General features: G+C 40.4%; 2 protein-coding genes across 6 annotated transcripts in view; one reads left to right on the top strand and one right to left on the bottom strand.

Annotated features, from left to right (window-relative positions):
- LOC125899643 (alsin-like) overlaps window positions 1-17,235 on the bottom strand; it is a 35,089-nt gene extending 17,854 nt beyond the window's left edge. For all 3 annotated transcript variants that reach the window (XM_049594093.1, XM_049594094.1, XM_049594096.1), the window contains exons 1-21: window positions 17,044-17,235; window positions 14,066-14,218; window positions 12,311-12,471; window positions 11,714-11,938; window positions 11,304-11,494; window positions 11,020-11,052; window positions 10,728-10,922; window positions 10,400-10,527; window positions 9,998-10,212; window positions 9,599-9,686; window positions 9,177-9,352; window positions 6,630-6,798; window positions 5,989-6,085; window positions 5,714-5,791; window positions 5,060-5,287; window positions 3,463-3,634; window positions 3,052-3,247; window positions 2,162-2,227; window positions 1,581-1,740; window positions 597-728; window positions 8-136 (exon numbers count right to left, since the gene is read on the bottom strand). In XM_049594093.1, the coding sequence (XP_049450050.1) occupies window positions 8-136; window positions 597-728; window positions 1,581-1,740; window positions 2,162-2,227; window positions 3,052-3,247; window positions 3,463-3,634; window positions 5,060-5,287; window positions 5,714-5,791; window positions 5,989-6,085; window positions 6,630-6,798; window positions 9,177-9,352; window positions 9,599-9,686; window positions 9,998-10,212; window positions 10,400-10,527; window positions 10,728-10,922; window positions 11,020-11,052; window positions 11,304-11,494; window positions 11,714-11,938; window positions 12,311-12,471; window positions 14,066-14,085 (2,859 nt within the window). In that variant the 5' untranslated portion in view covers window positions 14,086-14,218; window positions 17,044-17,235. The remainder of the gene's footprint in view (window positions 1-7; window positions 137-596; window positions 729-1,580; window positions 1,741-2,161; window positions 2,228-3,051; window positions 3,248-3,462; window positions 3,635-5,059; window positions 5,288-5,713; window positions 5,792-5,988; window positions 6,086-6,629; window positions 6,799-9,176; window positions 9,353-9,598; window positions 9,687-9,997; window positions 10,213-10,399; window positions 10,528-10,727; window positions 10,923-11,019; window positions 11,053-11,303; window positions 11,495-11,713; window positions 11,939-12,310; window positions 12,472-14,065; window positions 14,219-17,043) is intronic.
- LOC125899663 (translationally-controlled tumor protein homolog) overlaps window positions 1-24,516 on the top strand; it is a 589,762-nt gene that overhangs the window by 209,270 nt on the left and 355,976 nt on the right. The gene's annotated exons all lie outside the window — the stretch shown is intronic.

Here is a 24,516-nt window from a genome sequence, read left to right as displayed (position 1 = left end):
TGTGTACCTGCGTGTGCACCAGTGTGTCATTGAACAGTATGAACCAGTGGTTGGAGAACCGCCCGGCGTTTTGCAGAGTCAGAGTTCTGTTGCTGCTTTCACACACCACACGACGCTGCGGGAGACGCAGGACCTCCTGATGAACAAACACACGTATGTTTGCTGATTAAAATCAAGCAAAACAACTGTGCGTTACACTTCAGAGTAGATTTAGTAGAGGGGCATTCTGTACTTATGAATTAGAGACTTGTTGAGACTTTCTGTACCACTCACAAAACTAGTCAAAGAAAATCTACATCATTACATTTGTAGCTTTAATCTGCATATCAATGCAGTCACCTGAAATCCTTCACTTTTTGGTGACCTTCAACTAAAGTTCCATGAAGGTTATCATTTGGTTTCCATCTGAGCACCTCACTATTTAACATATCTACTTAGTGAATTGGTTTGAGACCTCAGAGATCATTTTAAGGGTATATTCTCTTCGTCTTTTGTTTATCGTAGTTTGGCAATGTTTGGCAACTCTAAATGTCTTCTCGCCACAGTTCAATCAGAAAGAATGATAGCAGATTTAAATAACACAAAGTTGTGCTCACAGTAGTTTTTCCAGAGTGGGTCTTCCAGAAGAGGAAGGTCGTCTCAGCCTCCTTCTTCTTCCTCAGCAGCGACATGGACAGGGAGTCATACTGACTACAACCCTGTTGCAGGCACTGATATTCTGTAGTTAACTGCAGGAGAAAACAAAGTGAAAGAAGTTTAAATTTATTCACTTTTTTAATGTGAGGACAAAAAGGAGAGTCCATCTGGCCAGCTCTTACAAAAGTGTACATCTGTTAACAGATCAGAGTTCAGCCTGACCACTGCAACAAATCTGCCATTTCAATTCTGCCCACAAAATGAGGAAGATAGAAAGGGATATTTCCACTCCGCTGTAATAAATATGATGAGGACTAACTTCATTAAAATAACATCAAAGTACACAAGAAAGTGTAAACCTCGGCCAAGACAGCAACCTTCTCAAAATGTGCTTTTTGTAATAGCAGAAAATATAGTATACAGTACGTCACATTGCTCCTAAAATATCCACTCTCAAGAGCTTAAAGGAAGAATGAGTATGTTGAAGAGACTGAAAAACAATTAATCTATTAAATAATCTATTAACTGCTCAATTCAGAAGTTAAGGCTGATTCTCTTCAGATGTTAACAAGGAAATACATGACTGTTAAGCTTTTATTTGTCATTTTAAAAAAAGTATTTTGTTTAAGGCTAAATACCTCTAATGCTAATGTGATAATTGTTATAGTATTTATGTTATATTATCTGACCCACAGGAACTTTGTTTAATTGTAACAATACACTTAAAACTTGTTTTGTTTAATCATTCTTATTATATCTCTTTTAAGTCTTTATCTAAAAACAGGTGTTGCAAAATGGGGAGCATCTTACATTTGAGCCAATACAAAGACTGTAATACATTACAGTATGTCCAAAGTTACTCAATCATGGGAAACAAAGACATTTACAGAAAGTGAAAGAAAGGAGAAAAAGGAGGAAGATCAAAAGAGCATTTCTCTCCGCACCACGTCGTAACAGGCTGCCAGTTTGAGCAGGACTCGACTGTACTGGTGGAGCTGCTGCAGAGGCCAGTACAACAAGGACACCAGGTCAACATCACCACTGGCAGACTGGTCTGACACACACAGCTGAGCCAGCGTGGTCTGCTTAGAGCCTAAACACTCGCTGGACAGAAACACACAGAGAGACACAAAGAGATATAGGACGCTTTTAGGACTCATTATCTTCAGCATTTTCATCTAAATGTGTGTTTGTTTTCAGCTGATGGGAGCTAATCCATTTTCTTGTATGAAAACTTGCTTTCTGACTGCACAGTATCGCTTCCTGTTTTAAACTTATGATATGTTTTGGGGGAAAACTACAGAAGAGCTGGTTATTTAGCATGAGCATGATCATCTGAATGTGTGGTGAATGTCTTTTGTGCTTACATTAAGATTGTCTTTTGACCAGAGGTGCACAGTTTCTGGAGGCCTCCGTAGTGGCACTTGCACAGGCCTAGTAATTAATGTGCATTTTTTGGGTGAGGCCAGGTGAAGTGTGCTGTAATATGCAAGTGAAATGTGTGTAGAAAAATAAAGGAGCTCACAGTGAGAGTTTATGGAGTGATTGGAATCCACCCATCACCTGGAAGTTACCTACTGAAGAACAATACCTGGAGAGAGACAGACACAGAGAGAGAGAGAGACGGAGAGATGTTCATTTGGTTTTTAGACTCAATTCAACTACTGAATACAATATAAAAACTTCAAAAACTACTAAGTCCTTGGAGAAAACAACTTGTGCCCTCCATTTTATTATCAGCAGCATTCTTACTTTATTTTTCCAACGACAAGTCCACTCCTTGCACTATCTACTGTAAACAGAAACTGTATGCTTTGATTTTATTTGCTCTGAAAAAACAGAGCCGCCTTCCTGGTTTTAGTCTTAAACCCATGTAAATGATTTTCCAGATTCTTTCAAACAAGCCCAAAGAGTAGAATACTGAAACTGAGGAAACAACGTTGTTTGGCTACAGTCTGGAAAAGAATAATTAAAAAGTTCTGCTTTAAGTTTGAGACAAATAATATAAGCTGTTAATCATAATAATAATAAATTATATTTTTAAAGCAATTTTCAGACCCAAAGCACCAGATAAAAACTGCAAAACTGCTAACTGTTTAAACAAATGTAAAATAATTAGAGCTACAGCATTTGCCTATAGAGTGACTGCCTGGTTATATGAGAGTTTAATACAGTCTTTGTAATGAACTGGCACAAAGAGAAATTAAGTGCAATGACATAAATGACAGTAAGATTAAAGCACACAGAAAAAGTTACACTAAGAATAAAATGCATACTAAAAGAAAAAAGATTCAACAAAGAGCAGGCAGACTGGAATAAAAATGTATATTTGCAATAATAAACATTTTGAGGATGTTTGAATTAATAATTGCAGAGTGGGCTTTCTGTGTGCTGTGACGAAAAGGTGAACCTTACTCTTTATAAATGTCCAGAAAGTGCTCAGTGTGCGTCAGCAGGGAAAGGGAAGTGACATCACAGGCCTGCACATCATGCAGGAGGTAGCTAAGTGACGTGGAGTGTCGACCGATCAGGATGCTCAGACGAACAAAACTCTCACAGAGTGAGAAGAAGAGGTGAGTGCATGGCTCACCTAATGACGGGCACACACTCTCTGTGAAGGAGAACACATTGACACACACATTTTAAGTTAATGCATTTACTATTACTGCATTTATTAGATGCTAAAATCATGCATGTCAAAGACTCATTTACCTATATATAAAAAAAAACATTCAAATTCCAATATTTAAAACCCACGACATTCAGGAGGTCAGAGGTGGAAATGTAGAGTCAACAAAGAAGGAACCAGTTGAGAGACGCTCTCACCTCTGTTGCGTAGCGGTGTGAGGAGAAGCTTCTTGACGCTGCTCAACCAGCAGTAGAACTGTCTCTCTCTGGAGGCCAGCTCATGGATAGCCGAGATAAAACCCATCATATTCTGGTCTGCCAACACCACACAGGTCTGACCACCGCTGCACACAGTACTGATGTAACCCATCTACGCACACACACACACACACGCACACACACAGAAATAAATGTCAGACATATAATAACAGCACGATAATGTTTCTGCGAAGTTTTCTGTCACTCCAGTATTTTGAGGATCCTCTCTGTTGTTTTTAATGTTTTGAAATGTTTCTCAGTTTTCTCTTGACGTTCTCCCTTTGTTAAATGTGTGTCCACAGTATTTTAAAATGGCACCTGTGAAGAATTACTGTCCCTGTGTGATGTACATATCTGTTGTCAGACAAAGATTCCTGCCAATACCAAACATGATCTTTTTTGTCATATTTTTTAACCTTAATCATTCTGAAATATGAGAAATATCTACAAATAAATACGCTCCAATGTTGCAGTTGGAAAAGTGCTCTGCTCATCATCTTCCTTAAGGCCTTTACACACTGAGGGTGATTTTTTGTGTGATTAATTTGCATGTCATTATATATTTTTGAGCTGTGAATTTTGTTTTGAGTACTTTCACACAGAACGTGAATATTATATTGCCAAAAAAAGACAATTTTTTTTAGAACAAGGTAAATTTTTTTAGCTTTTGCACCATGAATAAAGGCATCAACTAATCATGTTGTGTAAAGCAGATGTCATATCTCAATGTCATGACAGTGGCAGACCTGTTGATCTTTTGTGTTTCTCAGCACCATGTATCATATGGCAAATAGTCTCGCTCACCAGACCTTTCTCAAAAAAAGAAAGGTCTGGCTGGGCCGACTCTCACTTTAAGATTGGAGAAAAAAACGCCCCAGCTGCTTGTATTTCTTTAAACCAATCACAATCGTTCTTGGCGGTGCCACAGCAATGGTGCGCTTGCAAAAATATTGCCGGGGGGAAACAGATTTTGGTGTAACATGCCCACAAAAATATCGCCTACAGGACGCAAACCATGGCAGAAAAATGGCTACATCCCCGCAAGATCAAACACCGCAAAAGTTAGTCAAGGACGTGTTGAAAACTGCAACCGGAGGTGGTAGGGCGGGATTTCAGCGGGTGGCTCGTTCCGCCCAATGAGAGGCTGATCTTTGCAGCGAACTTCCACCCACTCAGACTATATGGCAAAGGACATAAATATTATAAAGACAGCGAACTCAAAGACAACGTGTGGAGTAGCATCACCAAACAACAGCATGAAGGTTCTGTAGTCCAAACCAAGACCGTAAACATTATTATTCCTCTTAACCTTGACAAAAGCAGCACTTATAAGCCCTAGACATATAAATTGTGTAAAAGTTTACCAGAAGGCACTAAAATCCAATCAAAGCGAAACTGTAGAACAAGTGTTGCAACTATAGCAAAGTCACATCACTGCCGTTATTGAAAAATTTTGATGTGCCCCTGTGTGTAAAGGCCTTTACTATCAGTCCTGTTGAAAGAAAACCACAGGCACTTGTGTTTTGTACACACAAACCTCTATACATGAGGGCAGCAGGGTGGGTCTGACTGTATAACTCTCTGCTCTGCTGGGTGACCTCTGGCTTGACCTTTGACTCTGTTTTGACCTCTCAGTCTGCGCTGATGTTGGCTCTTGCTGCTGGCCGCAGTACAACAGGACTGGCTGGACACATTCTCCATCAGCTAGGAGAAGGGAGTGGCTCTGACCGGCGGACACGTCCCAAACCCGAAGACCATCAGAGAGCTACAGTGGCCAGCCAGGGACAAAACACAGACTCCTATTAGGAGATTTACTGGTTTGTTGTATATCTGTTAGTGTGACTACAACATGATTGATCTACTGTATATTCCTATGTGCATTAATATTCATATGACCTCAAGTATGTTTTTATAATATGATCTTCACCCACCTAGTGATTACACTGATATGCTCATTTATACTTTCCAGTCATACATTTCCGTGTAATATGCTGACAGGATATGGCATACATTTATTGATCTATTGACTAACTGGCTGTGTGAATTAAGTTATACCAGTGAATAAGCAAATAAGAAATAAGCATTTCAAGAAATAAATAATATATGAGTGAACATGTAAAATACAGTCTGAAAGTGGTTGAGCACTGAATGAATGAAAGAACAGACATGCCTGACTGACAGGCTGCCGTACCTTTGCCTGTTGAGGTACAGTGACAGGACTGTTGACATGACCGAGCTGTCCACACATGTTGCTGCCCCATGAGAACACCTATAAAAAACCGGGATAAGTTAGCTGGTGCAAATGTGTGTGTGCTCTTGAGACTTGATTTAAAGCTCAAGGTTACACTTAGGTCAGGGTAAAGCATGTAGTTGTGATGGTTAAGGAATAGTGTCAGGGGCTTGGGAGCATATTATGTCAGTGAGAGTTCTCATACAATCTCCTGTGTGTGTGTGTGTTTCTGTTACCTGGCAGTGAGCGGTGAGAGCCAGTGAATGGTGTGATCCTGCGGCAACTTTGATCACCTCCTCGCCTGTCAAAGACTTGATACACAGAGGCTGGAGTCTGGACACATACACACACACAAACACACACACACTGTGACAGCTTATCTACACTGGTGGCGTTTCGGCCGCGTTTTTAAGTTGTCCATCTGAGAGGCACAGGCCATGTAACACTTGGGTTTCACTCCTACTATATAAACATAAATGCGACCTAAAGTGTATTTTTATGCTTTGGGTCAACGCATGTAACTAACTAACTCTGTCCTAACCCCCTCCTGTCAAACAAGCACTGACATATGAACACACTTCATACAGTATCTGTTCATTTACAAGAATTTCAATCATCCCGATTGTGATGTGACCCCCATACCCTTATATAGCTGCAATACTATGAGAATCACTATCCTGTTTTCTTTGCAAAAACCTTTTGGGCCTTTAAAGCCCTTAACCCAAAGTGCTGACATGACTGTAACATCATGGAGTTTTCAGATTGGGCATTAAAGACTGAACCTCCAAACTGGTTGCAGGACAAACTGTGATAACGACAGCATACATCATATTATTTTCTCATATTTTTTTCTGTGTGTGTGTTTATGTGTCCACACCTGGCGAGCTGATCTCCATGACCCAGTTGCCCCTCAGACCCGCGGCCCCAGCTCCACACTTCTGTCTCCAGAGATGGCAGCCCGTCTCCAGCCTCCTCCGGTGCTGCAACCTGGGTCCGACCAGCAGAGGGTGGCCTGCAGGCACAAGGCCGCCGTCGCCGTGGAGACCCTGGAAGAAAAACACATGATCTAATGTAAAGTCCTGGTAACAGTGTTGTTCGAACCAACTGAACCATCACCTGCTAGTAACATTTGAGCATCTGTCAAGACTGTGAATTCACTTCATCTGTCATACCTAACAACAGCCACTACAAACAGAGGAAGCAGATGATGATGATACTGCAATAAAGGACATATAAGATATATACGAACAGAAAAAAATCTATGCGCTAAGTGTCACATATAACAAGTACAACATAAGTCTGTGGCCGGTCGGTGTTGCCTTCTCCTCTACAAACAAACTGCACCGGAGTTTACATGACAATTTTCTCACCAGCCTAAATAAACTGTACTACACAGGCAAACACACATGGTATAAACCGCAACCAACAGTTTTGGTATAAACATGCCCTAGTGACTTGCCCTAGTGACTTAGTAACCTTTCCTGGAACAAACTTGTAACACCTTGAATCCTCAAAATAGGCAGCAGTGAGCTGTGTGAATCTGCTGAGCTGAGGTAAGCAGGCACAGAGCAGGATATCAATGTAGTGACAACAGCAGAGGAAAGCAGGTCGAACTAAAAGAAACACACAGTAACTTAAGTCAAAATGAAGAATATCAACATGAGATAAGTTGCGTGGAAGATAGTGTAGATGTTATAAACCCCTCTGTTCAGCCACACTAGAGCTATGCTTGGGCCCCCAAAATCAGGCAGCCCCTACCTGAACCTGCATACTGTCTTTCCAAGCCCAACTACAGCCCGAACCATGGCAGCAGTTTTTATGACAATCCAAAGTCAACTGAAAACATTTTAGAATGGTAACATGATGTTTTTGACAGGACCCCTGATACGCACCTTCTCCTAACGAATGTTCAGCGCACTTGGGAGATGTTCCCCTAGAGCACTTTCTGCCAGAAAGGGATTTATTGGTTAACAATAGAAAAAATAAATTTTGGTTTCTGTTAAAATAAATTGATTTAGAAATAGAAAATGAGAGTGAAAGGGCTTTCTGGCAGAAAACCCTCTACACAAACTTGCGTTCAGCCATATTTCCTATTAAGGCTGTCTCAAACTTAACAACATAAATATTGTAGGTGGGTCTCTTTGTATTTCCCATTGAAATGTTTTTCAGTGTATGTGAACCAATGCAATTCCAAAAAAAACAAACAAACAGTCAGTATTACACAGAGATTGTGTAACATTTCTCTTTTCTGATGAGAAAAAAGGATTCAGGAAGACAAAAAAACACTGGAAAATTGGACTGAATGTTGAGAAAGTACAGCCCCGCCCGGCCCAAACCCCGCAGGTCGTGTTGGGCCCAATCGGGTTTGGGCAGAGATTCAAAGCTCTAAGCCACACAGGTAATAAATTATTTACTGCTATTCCATATCTATATAGGTGAAAAATACATGAAGACTTGGTGATTACTAAAACTGAAAAAAAGTCTATGTGCTGCATGGTTTTAAGGTCTGTTTTGACTTTCACTCTGATGCTCCTGAAACTTTTGGCAAACCAGAAAACGAGAAGTTGGTCTACTGCGTCTGCTGATCAGTTTCCTTGACTGTTCAAACATGCCTGTGTTTTGTGGCACTGTGGATATATAAAGTGTACAGAGACTCTGAATGGTTAATTGAGCTATGAGAGGGGTCTTTACATCTCAATAATTGTCTCATTGTGTTTAGACAATATAAGTTATATTGTGGCTAAGGAACTTTCAGAATTTTAATCTTAGTTATTTTCATTTTCTGCTGAAAACTAGTTAATGATTATGATATCTCAAGAAAGCAAATAAGGTTATCCCAAGATATCAGCGATAACTCTATCATGTGATCATTCAGTGTGTGAAAGTGAAGGGCAAACACAGGCTGAAGTATTGTGTGCCTCTGTTGATGATAACATTTCTATTCTTCCTTGTTAGCCAGGCTGCACCTTCACAAAGGCACACATTTCAGTGATTCTGCAGATGTTGTTTACCTCACTGGTACCAGATCCTGTGTGAGAAGGGCATTTGTGCGGCCGATGGTGGCACACTTGGAGTCAATAAAACCAATCTCATACCTGTACACTTGATATAAAGCTCAAGCCTGCGGACAGTTAGCTTAGCTCCGCACAAAAACTAAAAACAGGGGGAAAGCTAGCCCTACTGTTTCCAAATTCAAAAATACTCCGACCAGCAACTCTTAAGCTAGCTAACTACAGTATGTTAATTAGCTTATGGCTAAATACTTCTTGGGGGGACAGCTTCTTCCAGCCTTCATGCTACGCTAAGCTAATAGCCTCCTGGTTCCATATATAGGGCTTTGGGTATCAATCTTCTCATCTAACTCTTGGCAAGACAGTAAATATTTCCCGAACATGCTGTAAAGTTCACACCCTTCCATTCCTACCACGGCTGGGTGTTCCAGGCAGGGAGCGTCTCCTGCTTGTGGCTGCTTTCCCCTTCTGGTTTATATTTGTGAGACTGGAGCTCTTCTGCCCCTGCAGTGTCTGCTTCTCCGCCTCCACACAAAGCCGAACTTCATCCAAGCACACAGGGGAGGAGGAGTACGCCACAGTCCCTCCACTGTTATCGGAGGAAAGAAGGTCAGTGGTCAGGCAGCTAATACACTGTAGATGAATCATCTTGGTATGTGGTCACTGCAGTGTAATTGAGTTTTCATGGTGTGTCTGCATTAGTAGAAAATCCCCTTTAATATTCTAAATCTGTGTGACAACTGGAGACTATTGAAAGAATGATCAATTGCACTATACTTTACATTCTAGATCACACAAAGTGCCTCATCATCAACTACTGTTCACTTGGTCTTACTTGTTGGTTTGACTCTTAATTGGCGATTCTTCTTTGTAACTGGAAGTCAACAGATCCATGGAAGGAGTTGAGGAAACACAGCTGTCATCTGGAGAGAACAATGGCAGGAGGGAAGGAATTAAAACGTTTCGGGAGAAAGAAAATAGATCAAATACTAAAGAACAAAGTAACAAACAATGAAATGAACAAAACAACAACTGAATGAAACACAATGGAACAAACAAAGCAATGAACAACAACATTATCGAGGTGTTAACAGCTATGAACAAACAAAGAAACTAATGAAAAAGCATAAACAAGTTTAGGAACAAAAAAGGGATAAAACATGTGAATGAAGTTACACACAAAAGAACAACAAACTTCAAAACAGAGGCAGAAGAAAAGAGGTGAATTACCAACCTGATGTGTAACTGCTCAGTGAGTCGGTATCTCCTGGCCCGGTGGTGTGGCGCATCTCCAGTGAGTGACTAGAGAGTTTACGTAGGAGGCTCTGAAGCTGCGTTTCATCAGGGAAAGCAGGGTTCTTATTGGCTCTCCAGCCTGACAATGGGTAAGACTTGGGGCTGCCATCTGTCTCAGTGAGAGGGTGAGTGTGCCCAGTTGGAGGATTCATCCTGAAGTTTTGCAATGGAGGGAATGGAAAAAGAGAGAAGGCAAAGAAAAACTGAAATAGAAATCAACTGAAAGGGCAGGTCCATCTTTTTCAAATGGAAATGCTTGATCAGCGGTTAGCAAAACGCAGTGACGTAAAAAAGAAAAATGGACCCAAGCTTTCAAAGCATAAGTTACATAATACTGTACTGTTTAGTGTTAGATTTGCCATCCTCAGAAAATGGGCATGAAGCGGCTACAGAGCCAGGACTGCCACCAGCTGACCTTCCCCCAGGGTGAAACCTTCGTCTGTGGCCTCTTCTTCTGGGAGAGGTTTGCTGAGAATGCAAACCACAGAGGTGCATCAACCAGTGCTGAAAAAGCTGAGCCTCTTAAATGAGCACAGACACTTGATCTAAAACACTTTTTACAGCCTTTAGATTCTGTAATTGTATAGCTCTTTGGTTGCAACAGGGTATTAGGGCTGCCCAAACACATATCTCTTTCCTCTAATTTCTACTTCTTGGTGTATAGTTACCTCGCTAGTCATGACTTCAGTCAGTTCCACCCCCAGCGGACAGTACTGGCCACCATCAACCGTAGACGGCTCCTCCCTCTCTGTCACCGAATAGTGAGGTGACTGACCACGCTCCCTCTTCTCAGAAGGATTCTGGGTATTCTGTGGAGGCAGCGTGCGAACTACGGCAAGGCTGTGGTAGGCACCACAAGCCACCTGTGGGGAAATAAATAGAGATGGTATTTCTGGATAAAGCACATTGTATTTTTTGTCATTTAGATGTGGCAATGGTGATAACAGGAAGAGAAACTACCTGAATTACATGTCTTCCCGCCAAGTGCTCCACCTGTGCCAGAGATAGAAATAATAATACAGTTTAGTCAAGCGCTTACACACATGCAAAAACACCATCAATTCACCATCAGTCAGCATACTTTTAGACTTATTTTCTCTCTCACCAGCTGAAAGACAAAAGATTCAATATTCAACAATAGTATCAATATCCACAGCAGGATTGTGTCGATGGTTTTCATTTTGACTTGCTGACATGTGACTGAGTTTTGAATGCTTAAATTCATTGAGCTTTACGCAAATTACCTTCTGTGGTCTCCACACAGGAAAAGTGCTAGTGACCAGGCCAAGCTGGCAACCGCTGCCCCACGCCCACAGCTCATTCTGGGCCGACAGAGCCAGGCTGTGCTCCCGTCCAAGAGCCAGATCCACAACCCGTACAACTGCTGGAGGAATGACCTCACTGTCCACCACAGTGACTGGGCAAGGCTCTGGAACTGACACAGGATGTTTTACATAACTTATCTTCCCTCAACATTTATCCATTGATAAAAAAAAATGCATCAATATGTGAAAGGAAAAATTAAAGAAAGACATATGGGAGGGGCACTGATGTAAGGAACATGAAAGGAGGGCAAGCAGTGGGTTGGATGAAGAAACAACTTGGGAAATATGGGAAGAAAAGAAGGAAGGAAGGAGATAAAGTGTTGACCAACCTGTGATGTTTGTGACGGTACCCCTCTCAGTCAGCCCACACTGTCCTGCAGTGTTCTCCCCCCACATGTAGACACTGCCCTGCTCAGTCAGTGCTCCACAGTGGAAACCACCCGCAGCAACACGCACCACCGTCCTCCCCTGCAGAGACACCTCCAGCACTGGAGCAGACACCGGAATGCTCTGATCCCTCCACAACAGCTCTCCGAAGGAATACACCTGTCCACCTGGAGGACAACAACTCCTCAGTGGAAATAGGTCATCTTAATTTTAATATCTCTAATTCACATAGGTGCTGCATCTTAAGGTAGAAACATATACTTGTTTAAAAATGTATGGGAGGAATATAGTGGGTGAAGATGTAGTAATGTAACCATGACAACCACAGCCTAGCTCACTGCAGCAACTTTTTTTTTTTACAATCCCCAGCTACAGATCCACACAGAAGACAAGTCTCTCTTTTCAATACTGGTGGGGCGATATGGACCAATAAAATCACACTAATCATTACAACATCTTATACTCACTAGGTTGAGAATGAGAATTTTAATTCACAATATGATTATGTATTGTGTGTTAAACCAAACACACACACTCACCCTGTGTCAGCAGAAGTCCATGGTGTTCTCCTAGGGCGGCCTGCAGGACAGGTCTGGACAACAGCACTCTCTCTGGACATTGCTGTGCAGTGGGGCCTGCTGACTGCCAGATGTGGAGCAGTCCTCGCTCTGGAGGTGTGGGGGCCCGCTCATCTGCAGGGCTGCCACAATGCATGCAAATAAATCACTAATGTTGGCCTGAAATGAGCCTTAAAGATAGACATAACCTGACCTCAGCTAAAACACATCTTGTCCAAACCCAAACCAGCTGAACACCAGCCAGGTCCTGAAACCACTGCAGATTTCTAATTTTGGAATTAGCTGTAAGACACACACACAAAAAAAAAGGCTCACTGAATTCCAGCTCAATCATCCACCGACCATGACTTGTTTGTTGAGCATCTGCAGACCCTGACGTGCTTTGAGGGTGGAGAGCAACATCTGTAAATAACTCACTCACACTGAACTGGCCATAAGTATATCGCAAAACTGCAATGCAGAGGTGCAAACACTGGCCAGACACTCTTTTGATGTGGTTCTCATTGCTGCATGTCTCAGCAACAGCCCCTCAGAATACGTAAGGTGAAGCCAGTTAGTAATAAATCCAGACGATCTGTTTCACTTGAGGTTTTCATTAAAACTTCTGTACAGTAAAGTCGGACAAATAGTAATACAGACATTTTTTTAACACATAACAACTAGTAATTAAATTGAACTAATCAGTCACTTGTAACCCACTTCAAACTGAAATAAAAGTATAAAAGTTGCTATATACACTGAGGGTGTAACTACATGTATATTTGTATTGAGCTGTTCGGTACAAGGCTTTAAGTTCAATGTGCATTACAAGCCAAACGATGCATTTAACTATGCTGTTACATTTGGAGAATAAAACACAACTTTAATTGTGTTTAATATAATGTTCTCACTCAGTGTCACATGCTGTCAGACCCTCCCACCCCGAAACCAGTGAGACTCATCAGTGGGAATACTTCAAACATGTCAACTTATTTTTACAGATATCACCTCAGTGTGTCAATCAGTAGAATTAGATGAAAACAAGGAGCAACACAAGCTACAACCTAACGTTACCCCCACAGCTGTGAGGCAGCCATTCCTAACTGATTTAAACAGGGAAAAAGAAATCACCACGATGATGACAACATAACATTTAAAGCCGCAGCTATGTAACAATATTCCTTCATGAGCAAACTGTAATCCCAAATTATGATTTTCAAAAACAAGGACATTTCTCTGGTATTTCACATGTGGAATATCTTATTTTGTTTGTTTGTGTTTGTAACTACAAAACTAAATTTCACATTTTATAAGGATCTGTTTTTGTTTTATATGCTGCTGCTAAGAAGACACCTCAGAAGATGGGTCACTCAGGTAGGCATATAGCTCCATCATTGCTCAAGTCAAAACACGATGTCAGATTTTATAAATTAAAAATGATAAAAATTAAAGTAACTTTTCTGGCATAGATACATTTTTGCTTTATTGAACCGTGAATTTTGTGTACCCTTACATCCCTAATATAAACAATGTAAAGTTTAACTGACAGATTAGGAGATCATCAGTCAATCTTAACTCACATCTCATCTGCATCACATTTAACAGAAACACCATTTCAATGGCATGTTGCTCGGCACTTAACATGCTTCCAGTTGAGATAACTGGAGAGATATAATCAGGACAGGGACAGCTCAAGAATGTGTGTGTGTGTGTGTGTGTGTGTGTGTGTGTGTTTACCTTTCCTCTCTGCTCTCCATCACTTTAGACTCTCCATTCCACAGGACAGTGAAGGCATCTTTATTAACATTTCTTCTGGTGTTCTGTTCATGCTCAACAATAAATCATTTTTTAGGTTCATCTGGCTCCACGTGCTTGTTCTCTGTAAAACACCTGTTTATCCCCCCCCCCAAAAAAGGACAAAAGTAATATTCTTCATCATAGTTGCAGTTATTGATGCTTATAGAAACTTTCATTTCATTTTAATGTGCTATGAAAATCAACACCAAACTCTAACTCTAATAATCTTGCTAAGCATAAACATATATATATATATATATATATATATACAGTACAGGCCAAAAGTTTGGACACACCTTCTCATTCAATGCGTTTTCTTTATTTTCATGACTATTTACATTGTAGATTCTCACTGAAGGCATCAAAACTATGAATGAACACATGTGGAGTTATGTACTTAACAAAAAAGGTGAAATAACTGAAAACATGTTTTATATTCTAGTTTCTTCAAAATAGCCACCCTTTGCTCTGATTGCTGCTTTGCACACTCTTGGCATTCTCTCCATGAGCTTCAAGAGGTAGTCACCTGAAATGGTTTCCAACAGTCTTGAAGGAGTTCCCAGAGGTGTTTAGCACTTGTTGGCCCCTTTGCCTTCACTCTGCGGTCCAGCTCACCCCAAACCATCTCGACTGGGTTCAGGTCTGGTGACTGTGGAGGCCAGGTCATCTGCCGCAGCACTCCATCACTCTCCTTCTTGGTCAAATAGCCCTTACACAGCCTGGAGGTGTGTTTGGGGTCATTGTCCTGTTGAAAAATAAATGATCGTCCAACTAAACGCAAACCGGATGGGACAGCATGTCGCTGCAGGATGCTGTGGTAGCCATGCTGGTTCAGTGTGCCTTCAATTTTGAATAAATCCCCAACAGTGTCACCAGCAAAACACCCCCACACCATCACACCTCCTCCTCCATGCTTCACAGTGGGAACCAGGCATGTGGAATCCATCCATCCACCTTTTCTGCGTCTCACAAAGACACGGCGGTTGGAACCAAAGATGTCAAATTTGGACTCATCAGACCAAAGCACAGATTTCCACTGGTCTAATGTCCATTCCTTGTGTTTCTTGGCCCAAACAATTCTCTTCTGCTTGTTGCCTCTCCTTAGCAGTGGTTTCCTAGCAGCTATTTGACCATGAAGGCCTGATTCGCGCAGTCTCCTCTTAACAGTTGTTCTAGAGATGGGTCTGCTGCTAGAACTCTGTGTGGCATTCATCTGGTCTCTGATCTGAGCTGCTGTTAACTTGGGATTTCTGAGGCTGGTGACTCGGATGAACTTATCCTCAGAAGCAGAGGTGACTCTTGGTCTTCCTTTCCTGGGTCGGTCCTCATGTGTGCCAGTTTCGTTGTAGCGCTTGATGGTTTTTGCGACTCCACTTGGGGACACATTTAAAGTTTTTGCAATTTTCCGGACTGACTGACCTTCATTTCTTAAAGTAATGATGGCCACTCGTTTTTCTTTAGTTAGCTGATTGGTTCTTGTCATAATATGAATTTTAACAGTTGTCCAATAGGGCTGTCGGCTGTGTATTAACCTGACTTCTGCACAACACAACTGATGGGCCCAACCCCATTGATAAAGCAAGAAATTCCACTAATTAACCCTGATAAGGCACACCTGTGAAGTGGAAACCATTTCAGGTGACTACCTCTTGAAGCTCATCGAGAGAATGCCAAGAGTGTGCAAAGCAGTAATCAGAGCAAAGAGTGGCTATTTTGAAGAAACTAGAATATAAAACATGTTTTCAGTTATTTCACCTTTTTTTTGTTAAGTACATAACTCCACATGTGTTCATTCATAGTTTTGATGCCTTCAGTGAGAATCTACAATGCAAATAGTCATGAAAATAAAGAAAACGCATTGAATGAGAAGGTGTGTCCAAACTTTTGGCCTGTACTGTATATATATACCACCTCACATTCCTGTTATATTCTGTGTATGCTACTACTGATTTATGTCACTTACGTCATATTTTATGTTGTATTTTGTCCTTTATCATAACTTGCACTATTTTGTATCTTTATAACTTATAACTAACTTAACTTTATAACTATATTTAGTTTTTCTTTATGTTTCTACTTGTGTTGGATTATTATTATTATTATCATTATTATTATACCTACTTAAATTGCATTAAACCTAAAAACTAATCCATCATAGTGAAGTCACTTTATTACTAATACATTATTACATGTAAATTGCAATTACATTTGCTAAAATGATGTCATCATGTTGTTTGACCAAACTTTTATTATAATACTATTATTATTGTGACTGTTTTTATTGTTGCTGTTTCTATCATTTTATTTTATTTTATTTTATCTTAGCTATTTTATGGTCTTCATCTGTTTGTTCAGAAACCTTGAGGCAAATTATTCTGTCAAACTACCAATTGCAAGCTCAAGAATGAATTTTTAGGGTAACGTTATTAATTTTAATTATGAGCTCGCTAGGAGTGGTTTCTTTTGATCTTTAGTGGATGCTTATGATCTATGATGGCATGCTGACAGGTCTCAACACCTCCATTACCAGTAAAACTATTTGCGAGTGGTGTCAGTGTAGCTCCACGCTCCATACGTGCTTTACATTAACTACATCTCTTTAAACACACATTAAACCAACACAGAGCTCCTGACGTTAGTCGTTATGCCGATAAAGCCATTTACGTACACACAGATTAGCTAACGTTGATAAACAGCAGACATGTTCTGTCACCGAGTAAAGATACAGCTGTAACTTTCTGTCAAGTAACGTTACACGTTTGCCAGCTTTTTAACATACAACGTTAGCGAAGTTTACTTTGCTCTGAAACACTGCATGAAGGCCGTGTATTATCAGTGAAGCTAAGAGAAGGTAAAGCTAATAAACTAAAGTTGGTTAGCTTAATGCTACCGCTGCTAAAGAAGCTAACTAAACTTACCAACTGCCGCTCTGAGGTCGGGATATCGCCGCGGACGTTTATGTTGCGGCAACTCTGAATGAGTCCGGATAACTGTGTGAAGCTGTCACATCAGAAACACTGAGCTATGGCATTTTTTAATGTCTCAATCAGTGCAGCACAGTGAAAGCAGAAGTTGTCTCTGACACTTCTGTGTTGTTGATGGGAGGCACCTCTCCGATGGCAGCCGGGCAGGGACAAATGCTGCGGCTGTGCCACACCTGTTGTTGCTCGGTATGTCACAGAGGCGACAGTGAAATAAAGATGTTCCACTCTGTCACTATTTTAAATAGTTTGTAGACATTGAGCTCTATAAATTATAGCAGCCAGTCACTAAACATGTTATTGCATTATTATTATAAATGTGCTTTACATGAAACAATCATTTTGATTGGTCTGTGACAAATAAGGTGGGCACACCTAATACTAAAAAACAGGCTACTGCTCTGAGAACATGCAAAGAAAGACTTTTCTCTGTTTAGAAATAAGAGTTGCAGCTCAAACAATGAAGGTTTAGTGAGAAAAGCGGTAGTGAGATGCTGGGTGGGTGAGTGAGTAGGCCTACTTCGTGATTGAAGCTAAAATGTGACATTTTTCTTAAGTGGAACCAGCATGTTTCCATGCTACCAGGAACCATAAAATCATTATTTATGCTATTGTGTGTCCACCTGTAATATTACAGCCATTTTTAGTAGATATTTTTGTCACTATTATATTAAAGATGGAACAGGGAGTTTGTGTCAGCCACAACAGTCCAGAATTAGCCAGAATTGTTACACACACATCCACAATATGGCACCAGGCAAACAAGCTGCAAAGAACAGGGAAAGCATGGAATGCATTTCACCATTTAAAGAATAAACAAATATGACTGTCCTAATTTACCTTACCAGCTGTCCCATTTTACCTGACCATGTCTTCGGAGTGAGGAAGGGGTTCTTGATGTGTTTGAAGGTCCCAAATTTCTAAATTATTTTACTCTGCAAGATATTTTCTTTATAGAAATATAGCAGTGATACATAACAAGTTATAAAAGTACTACTCAAGGGAGTAGTCTCTTTTAGGTGGATTTCTTAGTAATTTACCAAAAAGTGTCCCAAATTACTACTGACTTGTTTTAATGTGATACTAAAAGGCATAACACTTTTTACTGTTAAAAATAAACAAACAAAAAAACAGAGCAACATTAACTGCAACGCTCAAAATTGATTCTCCAAAATTCCAGCAAAATCATCTTATTATTAATACATTATTACATGTAAATTGCAAATGTGTTTGTTAAAATGATGTTATAATATTGTTTGACAACTTTTGTTATTCTCATTATTATTATTGTTGTTATTATCTTTATTTTATTTCATTTCATTTTATTTTATATTATTTTATTCTATTTATTTTACTTTGTTTTATTTTATTTTATTTTATTTTAGCTTCTTTTGTAGTTTTCATTATTTTGTCAAACTACTAATTGCAAGCTAAAGAGTGAACTTTTGGTGTATTAATTTTAGTCATGAACTCACAAGTTTGTAAAGGTTCCACTTGGAGGGTGGAACTATTATACATTAGGGTGTCTGCAGGTCCTTAAAACATTTTAAAATGTCTTAAACTTTATAAATATTAGGCCGAAAAAGTAACTTAATAGTCCTGAATTTGAATTTGTGAGGTATTAATAAGTCTGATTTCATTTATCTATCTCTTATTTTTTTGTCACACTGTCTTTACACTTTTTACTTGGACTTATCTGTTGGCAAACTCACTCCAGTAACCATGCTTGAATCTGCCGTCTGGTTGCTCCTCTGAACACGGGCCACTCTGCAGCTGCCTCTGAACAGTGTACAGCAGTCATCCAAGATAACTGTAAATGTCGGTTTGTTTATTGGCTAACTACCATGATGACTGTTATCATAACAAGAATGTATGCGAATATGTGTGTGAATGTATAGCGAGGGTCTCCCATGGGTTCCACTGGGGTGTTGGAACAGCAGAGGTCTCCCTCCCTTGAGCTGTAAAAGCAGCATCTGCTACACCTGCCCTTTTCGGACTCAGATTGCTGCCCACATGTTGAGCACCAGGACCTACAAGAAGAGCAACCACACCACTGACACAGACACATTTACAATTACCAGGTTTGAAATGTAGGCTCTAACCCTGCGATCCCCAATAGATAGGGTACAACATGAGGTCGAATTTTTGCACAACATGTTAAAATACCGAGCATGATTTCTGTGATCATGCTCAGTTGTTTTAAAAAGACTTTCAGGGAGGATACCATATTATAAACCCTGTGCAGAGTGTGCAGCTCCTGACAGAGAAGGACTACATCAACTTTTCCATGCATGTGGTGTCTGGAGGCTCAGTGAGTCAGCCCCTGGAGAAATACCTAAAGGTAACAGTAACATCTGCTCATTTGCTCCTCAACATTTCAGTGTGATTTCACTGCTCCTGACTCACACACCACCAATGCTCAAAAAGGGTTATGGGTATGTTTTATATCTGAGAATGCCTTTGATATATTACCAATTATTAAAATATTCAAACTTTGGCATGCTTTCTTCTGTTCTCCGTTGCAGGAGGCTCAGTTGGAGTGTCAGAGGTCATCACAGCAGTGGTCCTTCTTGACTCTGACGTGCTGAGTCATATCAGAAATGTCCTAATGTCTCACCACAGTCCTCAGTCATATGTCCTGACCTTGTGGTTCCAAACTGCGACACACCTACTCCCTTAGAAATCTATAAGTTTTCAGTGAGGGAGTTTTGGACTCTCTAAGATGAACTGTTTTTAAAGCAGTCTGTAAGATGTGTCATCATATCTACAATTGTACTCCTCCTCTCACTTCCAGGCAATATATATGATTAACAATGATAGATATGCACAGTATATGTGTGTGTGTGTGTGTGTGTGTGTGTGTGTGTGTGTGTGTGTCTCTCTCTCTCTCTCTCTCTCTCTCTCTATATATATATATATTTTTATATATATATATATATATATATATTTTTATATATATATATATATATATATATCTTCCACTGCTAAATCCTTTTTTCCCTTTCCTTTCCCTTTCTTTCACCCATGTTCGTGATTAGCTCTTGTTTGCCGTTTTAGTGTTTTCTATATAAAAGTGTCCAGCAGGTTTTGGCTCTGACTTTTACTGCCTGCAGTAAAACAACGAGAGAAAAAAAATGAAAAAAGGAACAAGGGCAGAGAATCCAGAGAAAGAGGGTCGAGTATATTTGCCTTCTTGGAGCTGAACATGAGACATTAAAGGATCACAGCTGCTGGCAGTAGCTTCTGGGGTCTTAAATGTAGCATGTGCTGCTCTTTCCTTCTCATATTCAGTTTTCACCGCGCAAACATCTCAGCGTTGGGAGGTTCGGCTCTATCGTTTCGAGAGACACGCTGTTGATGTCATTGTTGTTCATGTTCTAGTTTCAAAACAGCAACATTAAGTTCATCGGTCGCATCATAACTTTAACGCACCACATCAGCTGATATTTTTAAATTAACTTGTGTTTTCAGCTGTTTTGTTGTTGTTTCTATGCAACAATAACGTAACTTTGGCAATAATCTGCATTTTTCTCAAACAAGTTTGAGTCTCTGAACAGTTATGTTCAAACTGTACAGAAAAGGGAGAAACTACAGCTGACTGGGAGACGGGGAAAACACCCAGCATGCCTTGAAAAGCGGTTGGACGTAATGTAACATATATAGAATCTGTAAATGGAAAAACACTGGTGTACTCCTTCAGATAAAGATGGCGCCTGCATGATCATGCAACAAGCTACTCAATACAAGTTAAACTTGGAACATTTATGTCATGTCTATTGCAATTTACAATTTATGGATAGCTGTAAAGGCCCAGTGTGTAGGAGTCAGGGGGACATATTGCAACCTGCAACCTCACCAGTTGATGAGGTGGGTGTAGGTAGGTAGGTAGAGGAGGAAGTGGGTATGTTGCAAACAGCCAAAGAATAGAGGTGGGTGTACCTGTGTATACCTTACCACTGCTTAGATGCCACTAAATCCTACACACTAAACCTTTAACCTGCTATATCAGAACAATTTTTTGTCTTATTTTTTTCTGTACCCCATTTTACCCCCTCCTACACACACATACACACGCACAAAGACACAGAGTAACCTCATGTCGTGACCTGAGCAGCCAGTATTCCCCTGTCCAAACGCTCATAAACTTCTACTGCTGCTGGAAACAACACAACCTGGGTTTTGTGTGTGTGTGTGTGTGTGTGTGTGTGTGTGTGTGTGTGTGTGTGTGTGTGTGTGGGTAAAACCATTCAGGGTTGCAGCCAGGCCACAGCAACACAGCAAGTCTGAGAGAGCAGTTTGATTGACCACAATGGCGTGAGGAGTAGAGGAGTAGGTAACACACACATAAACAAACAAACAAACAAACACACAAACACACACAAACGCACGTTCACACACAAAGCATCATATAAGTTTGTCTTGCAGTTGTTGAGAAAATTGATATTTCTCTGTTTCTGCAAATCCTTGGTTACAGGATGACATTTTTTCTTTAAAGGCATATTACTTCATGAAAAGAGAAAAAAAAGAGAACAGTTTTTTTTTCTCTTGCGGTTGTGTTTTCAATTTCTGGCAATTATGACTTAATACATTGTTCTGATAAAGATTATGAACTTGTGAGATCTTGTGATTTAAGAAGACTCATAAGTATTAGATATGATCTTTGGATTCCTGAGAGTTCTTATAAAGTAATTACCTACAGACACAAGATGAGCCGTAACTGCAATTACTGACTCTTACTTTAGGTCAGTCAGATATCAGCAGTGCACTAGTGTGTCCTCAAAAGGTGAATCTTTGAGAAGTATGCGTAGGACTTAATGTTCTTGGTATTAATACACACCCACAGTCAGCTTTATCAGTGTTTTATTCACATGTAGTTTGATGCCAAAAGAAGAAAAATTCAACTTTGTCTCAGACACAACATGGGAGGGGTTTCGTTTTAACTATCTGGCACTGGAAGTACTGTTTGTGTGTGTGTGTGCGTGCATGTGTGTGTGTATGTGTATGCAGCGTATTTAAAGAACATTGGAAACACATGTCTGGAGCCTGATAAAACTGTTTTAGGCACAGGGTAACTTGGCATGATCTTTACATACACACACACACACACACACACACACACACACACACACACACACACATACACAAACTCAAGCACACAACCATACTCCCTTGGACAGAGGAAGTTTGACCTTCTGGTAGAAAACATTTACATATGCATTAAACATCTGCACCAGGAACAATTAAAGTTAATTTAAAATTGTTCCCATAATCCCCCTCAGTATCCTCTTTTAGCATAAACTGTACACTGCATGTCCTGCATAGGCAATCTCTGCAACAGTACAGTATATGATACATGTTTTCACAGATGAACAAAGGCAGATACAGCATATGTACAATGACGTGAGTGTGCATAAGAAAACCAAATCAATAAAGTTAGGCAGCATGTGGCAATAACTCTAAAAAAAGTAAACTTCAAATGCAGAAACACATTATATTGCACCAACTTCAAAGAGTTTTATACATGGATTTGGGTGTATTTGGGTTTCACATTACTTTCATTAAAAAAATACAAGCACTTGCATATGACAGGCCAAGGGCGGGGATTAAGATAAATGGTGCAGTGCCGAGTTTTGGAAGTTGGAACAAGAAAAAAAACAAGAGATAAGATGGAATAGCGCTGTTTGTCTGCACAGAGGAAGTGAAGAGGGAGGCAGGGAGATAGCACTGGGACTAAAACTTTTACCATTCATTTTAAAGGTGAGGCGTGTGAGACTTAAGGGGATTTAGTGGTATCGAGATGTGAGGATTGAAGATTGCAACCAGCTGAAATTTCTCCCGGCCAGGATTCCTTCAGCTTTCATTGTTCAGGAGGTTTTTACTGGGAGCCAAACTATCCACAGAGGTCTCTTCCTCTCCCAAAAAACAGACTCTGTGATTTAAACTGGTAAAACACTGAATAAAGCAGTTTCATGTTACAGATCTGTGTATCTCTGAAGCTACTTGGCGTGTCGGAGATGGGCGGCTCGCCGACCACTTGCTAATGTGTGCTCACCTTTTTTCTCTGGTATCTTAAGATCCAGAGGTAGGGGGTTTTTACCTGGAACTGGTCTTTTCTCCTTCAAAACAAACACAACAGATGATTTGAACAGGTGAAAACACTGAATAAGGCAGTTTCACATTCTTCCCATTTGGAAGAATTTTAATGCAAAATGACGTTTGGAGCCACACAGTCCTTCCTCGAAGTCTGAGGAAGAACCGGGTGGCTTGAAACATCAAGACTTCTGTAGTCTGAGGATGAGTCATGTGGCTTGAAACATCACTCTGCATTAAAATCCTTCTAAACGGGAGCTAGCTACTTGGTGTGCAGACTTATTAATTTTTTCTTACTTTGCCAGACGTTTCTTTGGTCCAGCACCCACTCCATTGGATGTTGGGATGTGCATGTCTTTTGTACTTTTTCTTCCAAGGCGGCCAGTGCGAAACTTGAAAACTCAAAAACTCAAAATGAGGACCCACTCCCTATGTAGGTATAAACAGCTAAGGTAAGGAAAACACAGTGATTCTTTTTTCCTGGTGATTATACACTGAAGAAAATATACTTATTATATTATGTTCCATTTCTGCCCATAAATCCCTCTAAATCCTTTACACTGCACCTTTAAATTGAATGTATGACAATGTAGGATATAGACCACAACGTGGTGATAAAAAATGCAAAGACGTTTTAAAAGCCTGTTTAAAAAGCAAACTAAAGCTCACACTGACCAAATGTTGTTCTTTCATAGTTTTTCCATGCCCTGTAGTTTTCGTAGCCTAATCTGTTATTCTTTTTGGAAATGCTCCACTATGAGACCTTTTGTTTTTACAGCACAAGCTTAGAGACTGGCTAATCGCAAACCCACATATTATGATCTCTACTGGCATTCAAAATGAGCGATTGCAGAGAGTTTGAGGAGGCAGAAATCTGCTCTCTTCGTATACAACTCCTTGTGAACGCATGTTATTGATACATCATTGATTTGGCATTGTTGGCCTCGTTCACACTACAATGTTAGACTGGTGTTTTGAAACATCTGAAGTGCGTATTCAAAAAGCTAAGTTGTTCAGGTGTGAAAAACACTGGCTTAGTGTGGACATGACAGAAGAAGAGAGTCGTAAAAAGAGAGAGCAGTGACCATCTGGCCCAGGTCAAACTCCCACAGAGGGTGATCAGCAGTGTGTGTGTGTGTGTGTGTGTGTGTGTGTGTGTGTGAGTCCCCTGCAGTGAAAGGTGATGACCACAGCTGTGTGTTTGACCTCAAAACTGCAGGAGGCCTCCCCCCTCCTCATCCTCATCCCCTTTTTCCCTTTTCCTCCCTCTGCTCCTTTTCTTAATCTTCCTCTTCCTCCTCTTGTCTGCTTTCTTTGTTC

Source organism: Epinephelus fuscoguttatus, linkage group LG13 (genome assembly GCF_011397635.1).
Source record: "Epinephelus fuscoguttatus linkage group LG13, E.fuscoguttatus.final_Chr_v1".
NCBI lineage: Eukaryota > Metazoa > Chordata > Actinopteri > Perciformes > Serranidae > Epinephelus > Epinephelus fuscoguttatus.
The sequence above is the reverse complement of the archived record's forward strand: the minus strand, read 5'-3'. Positions and strand labels throughout refer to the sequence as shown.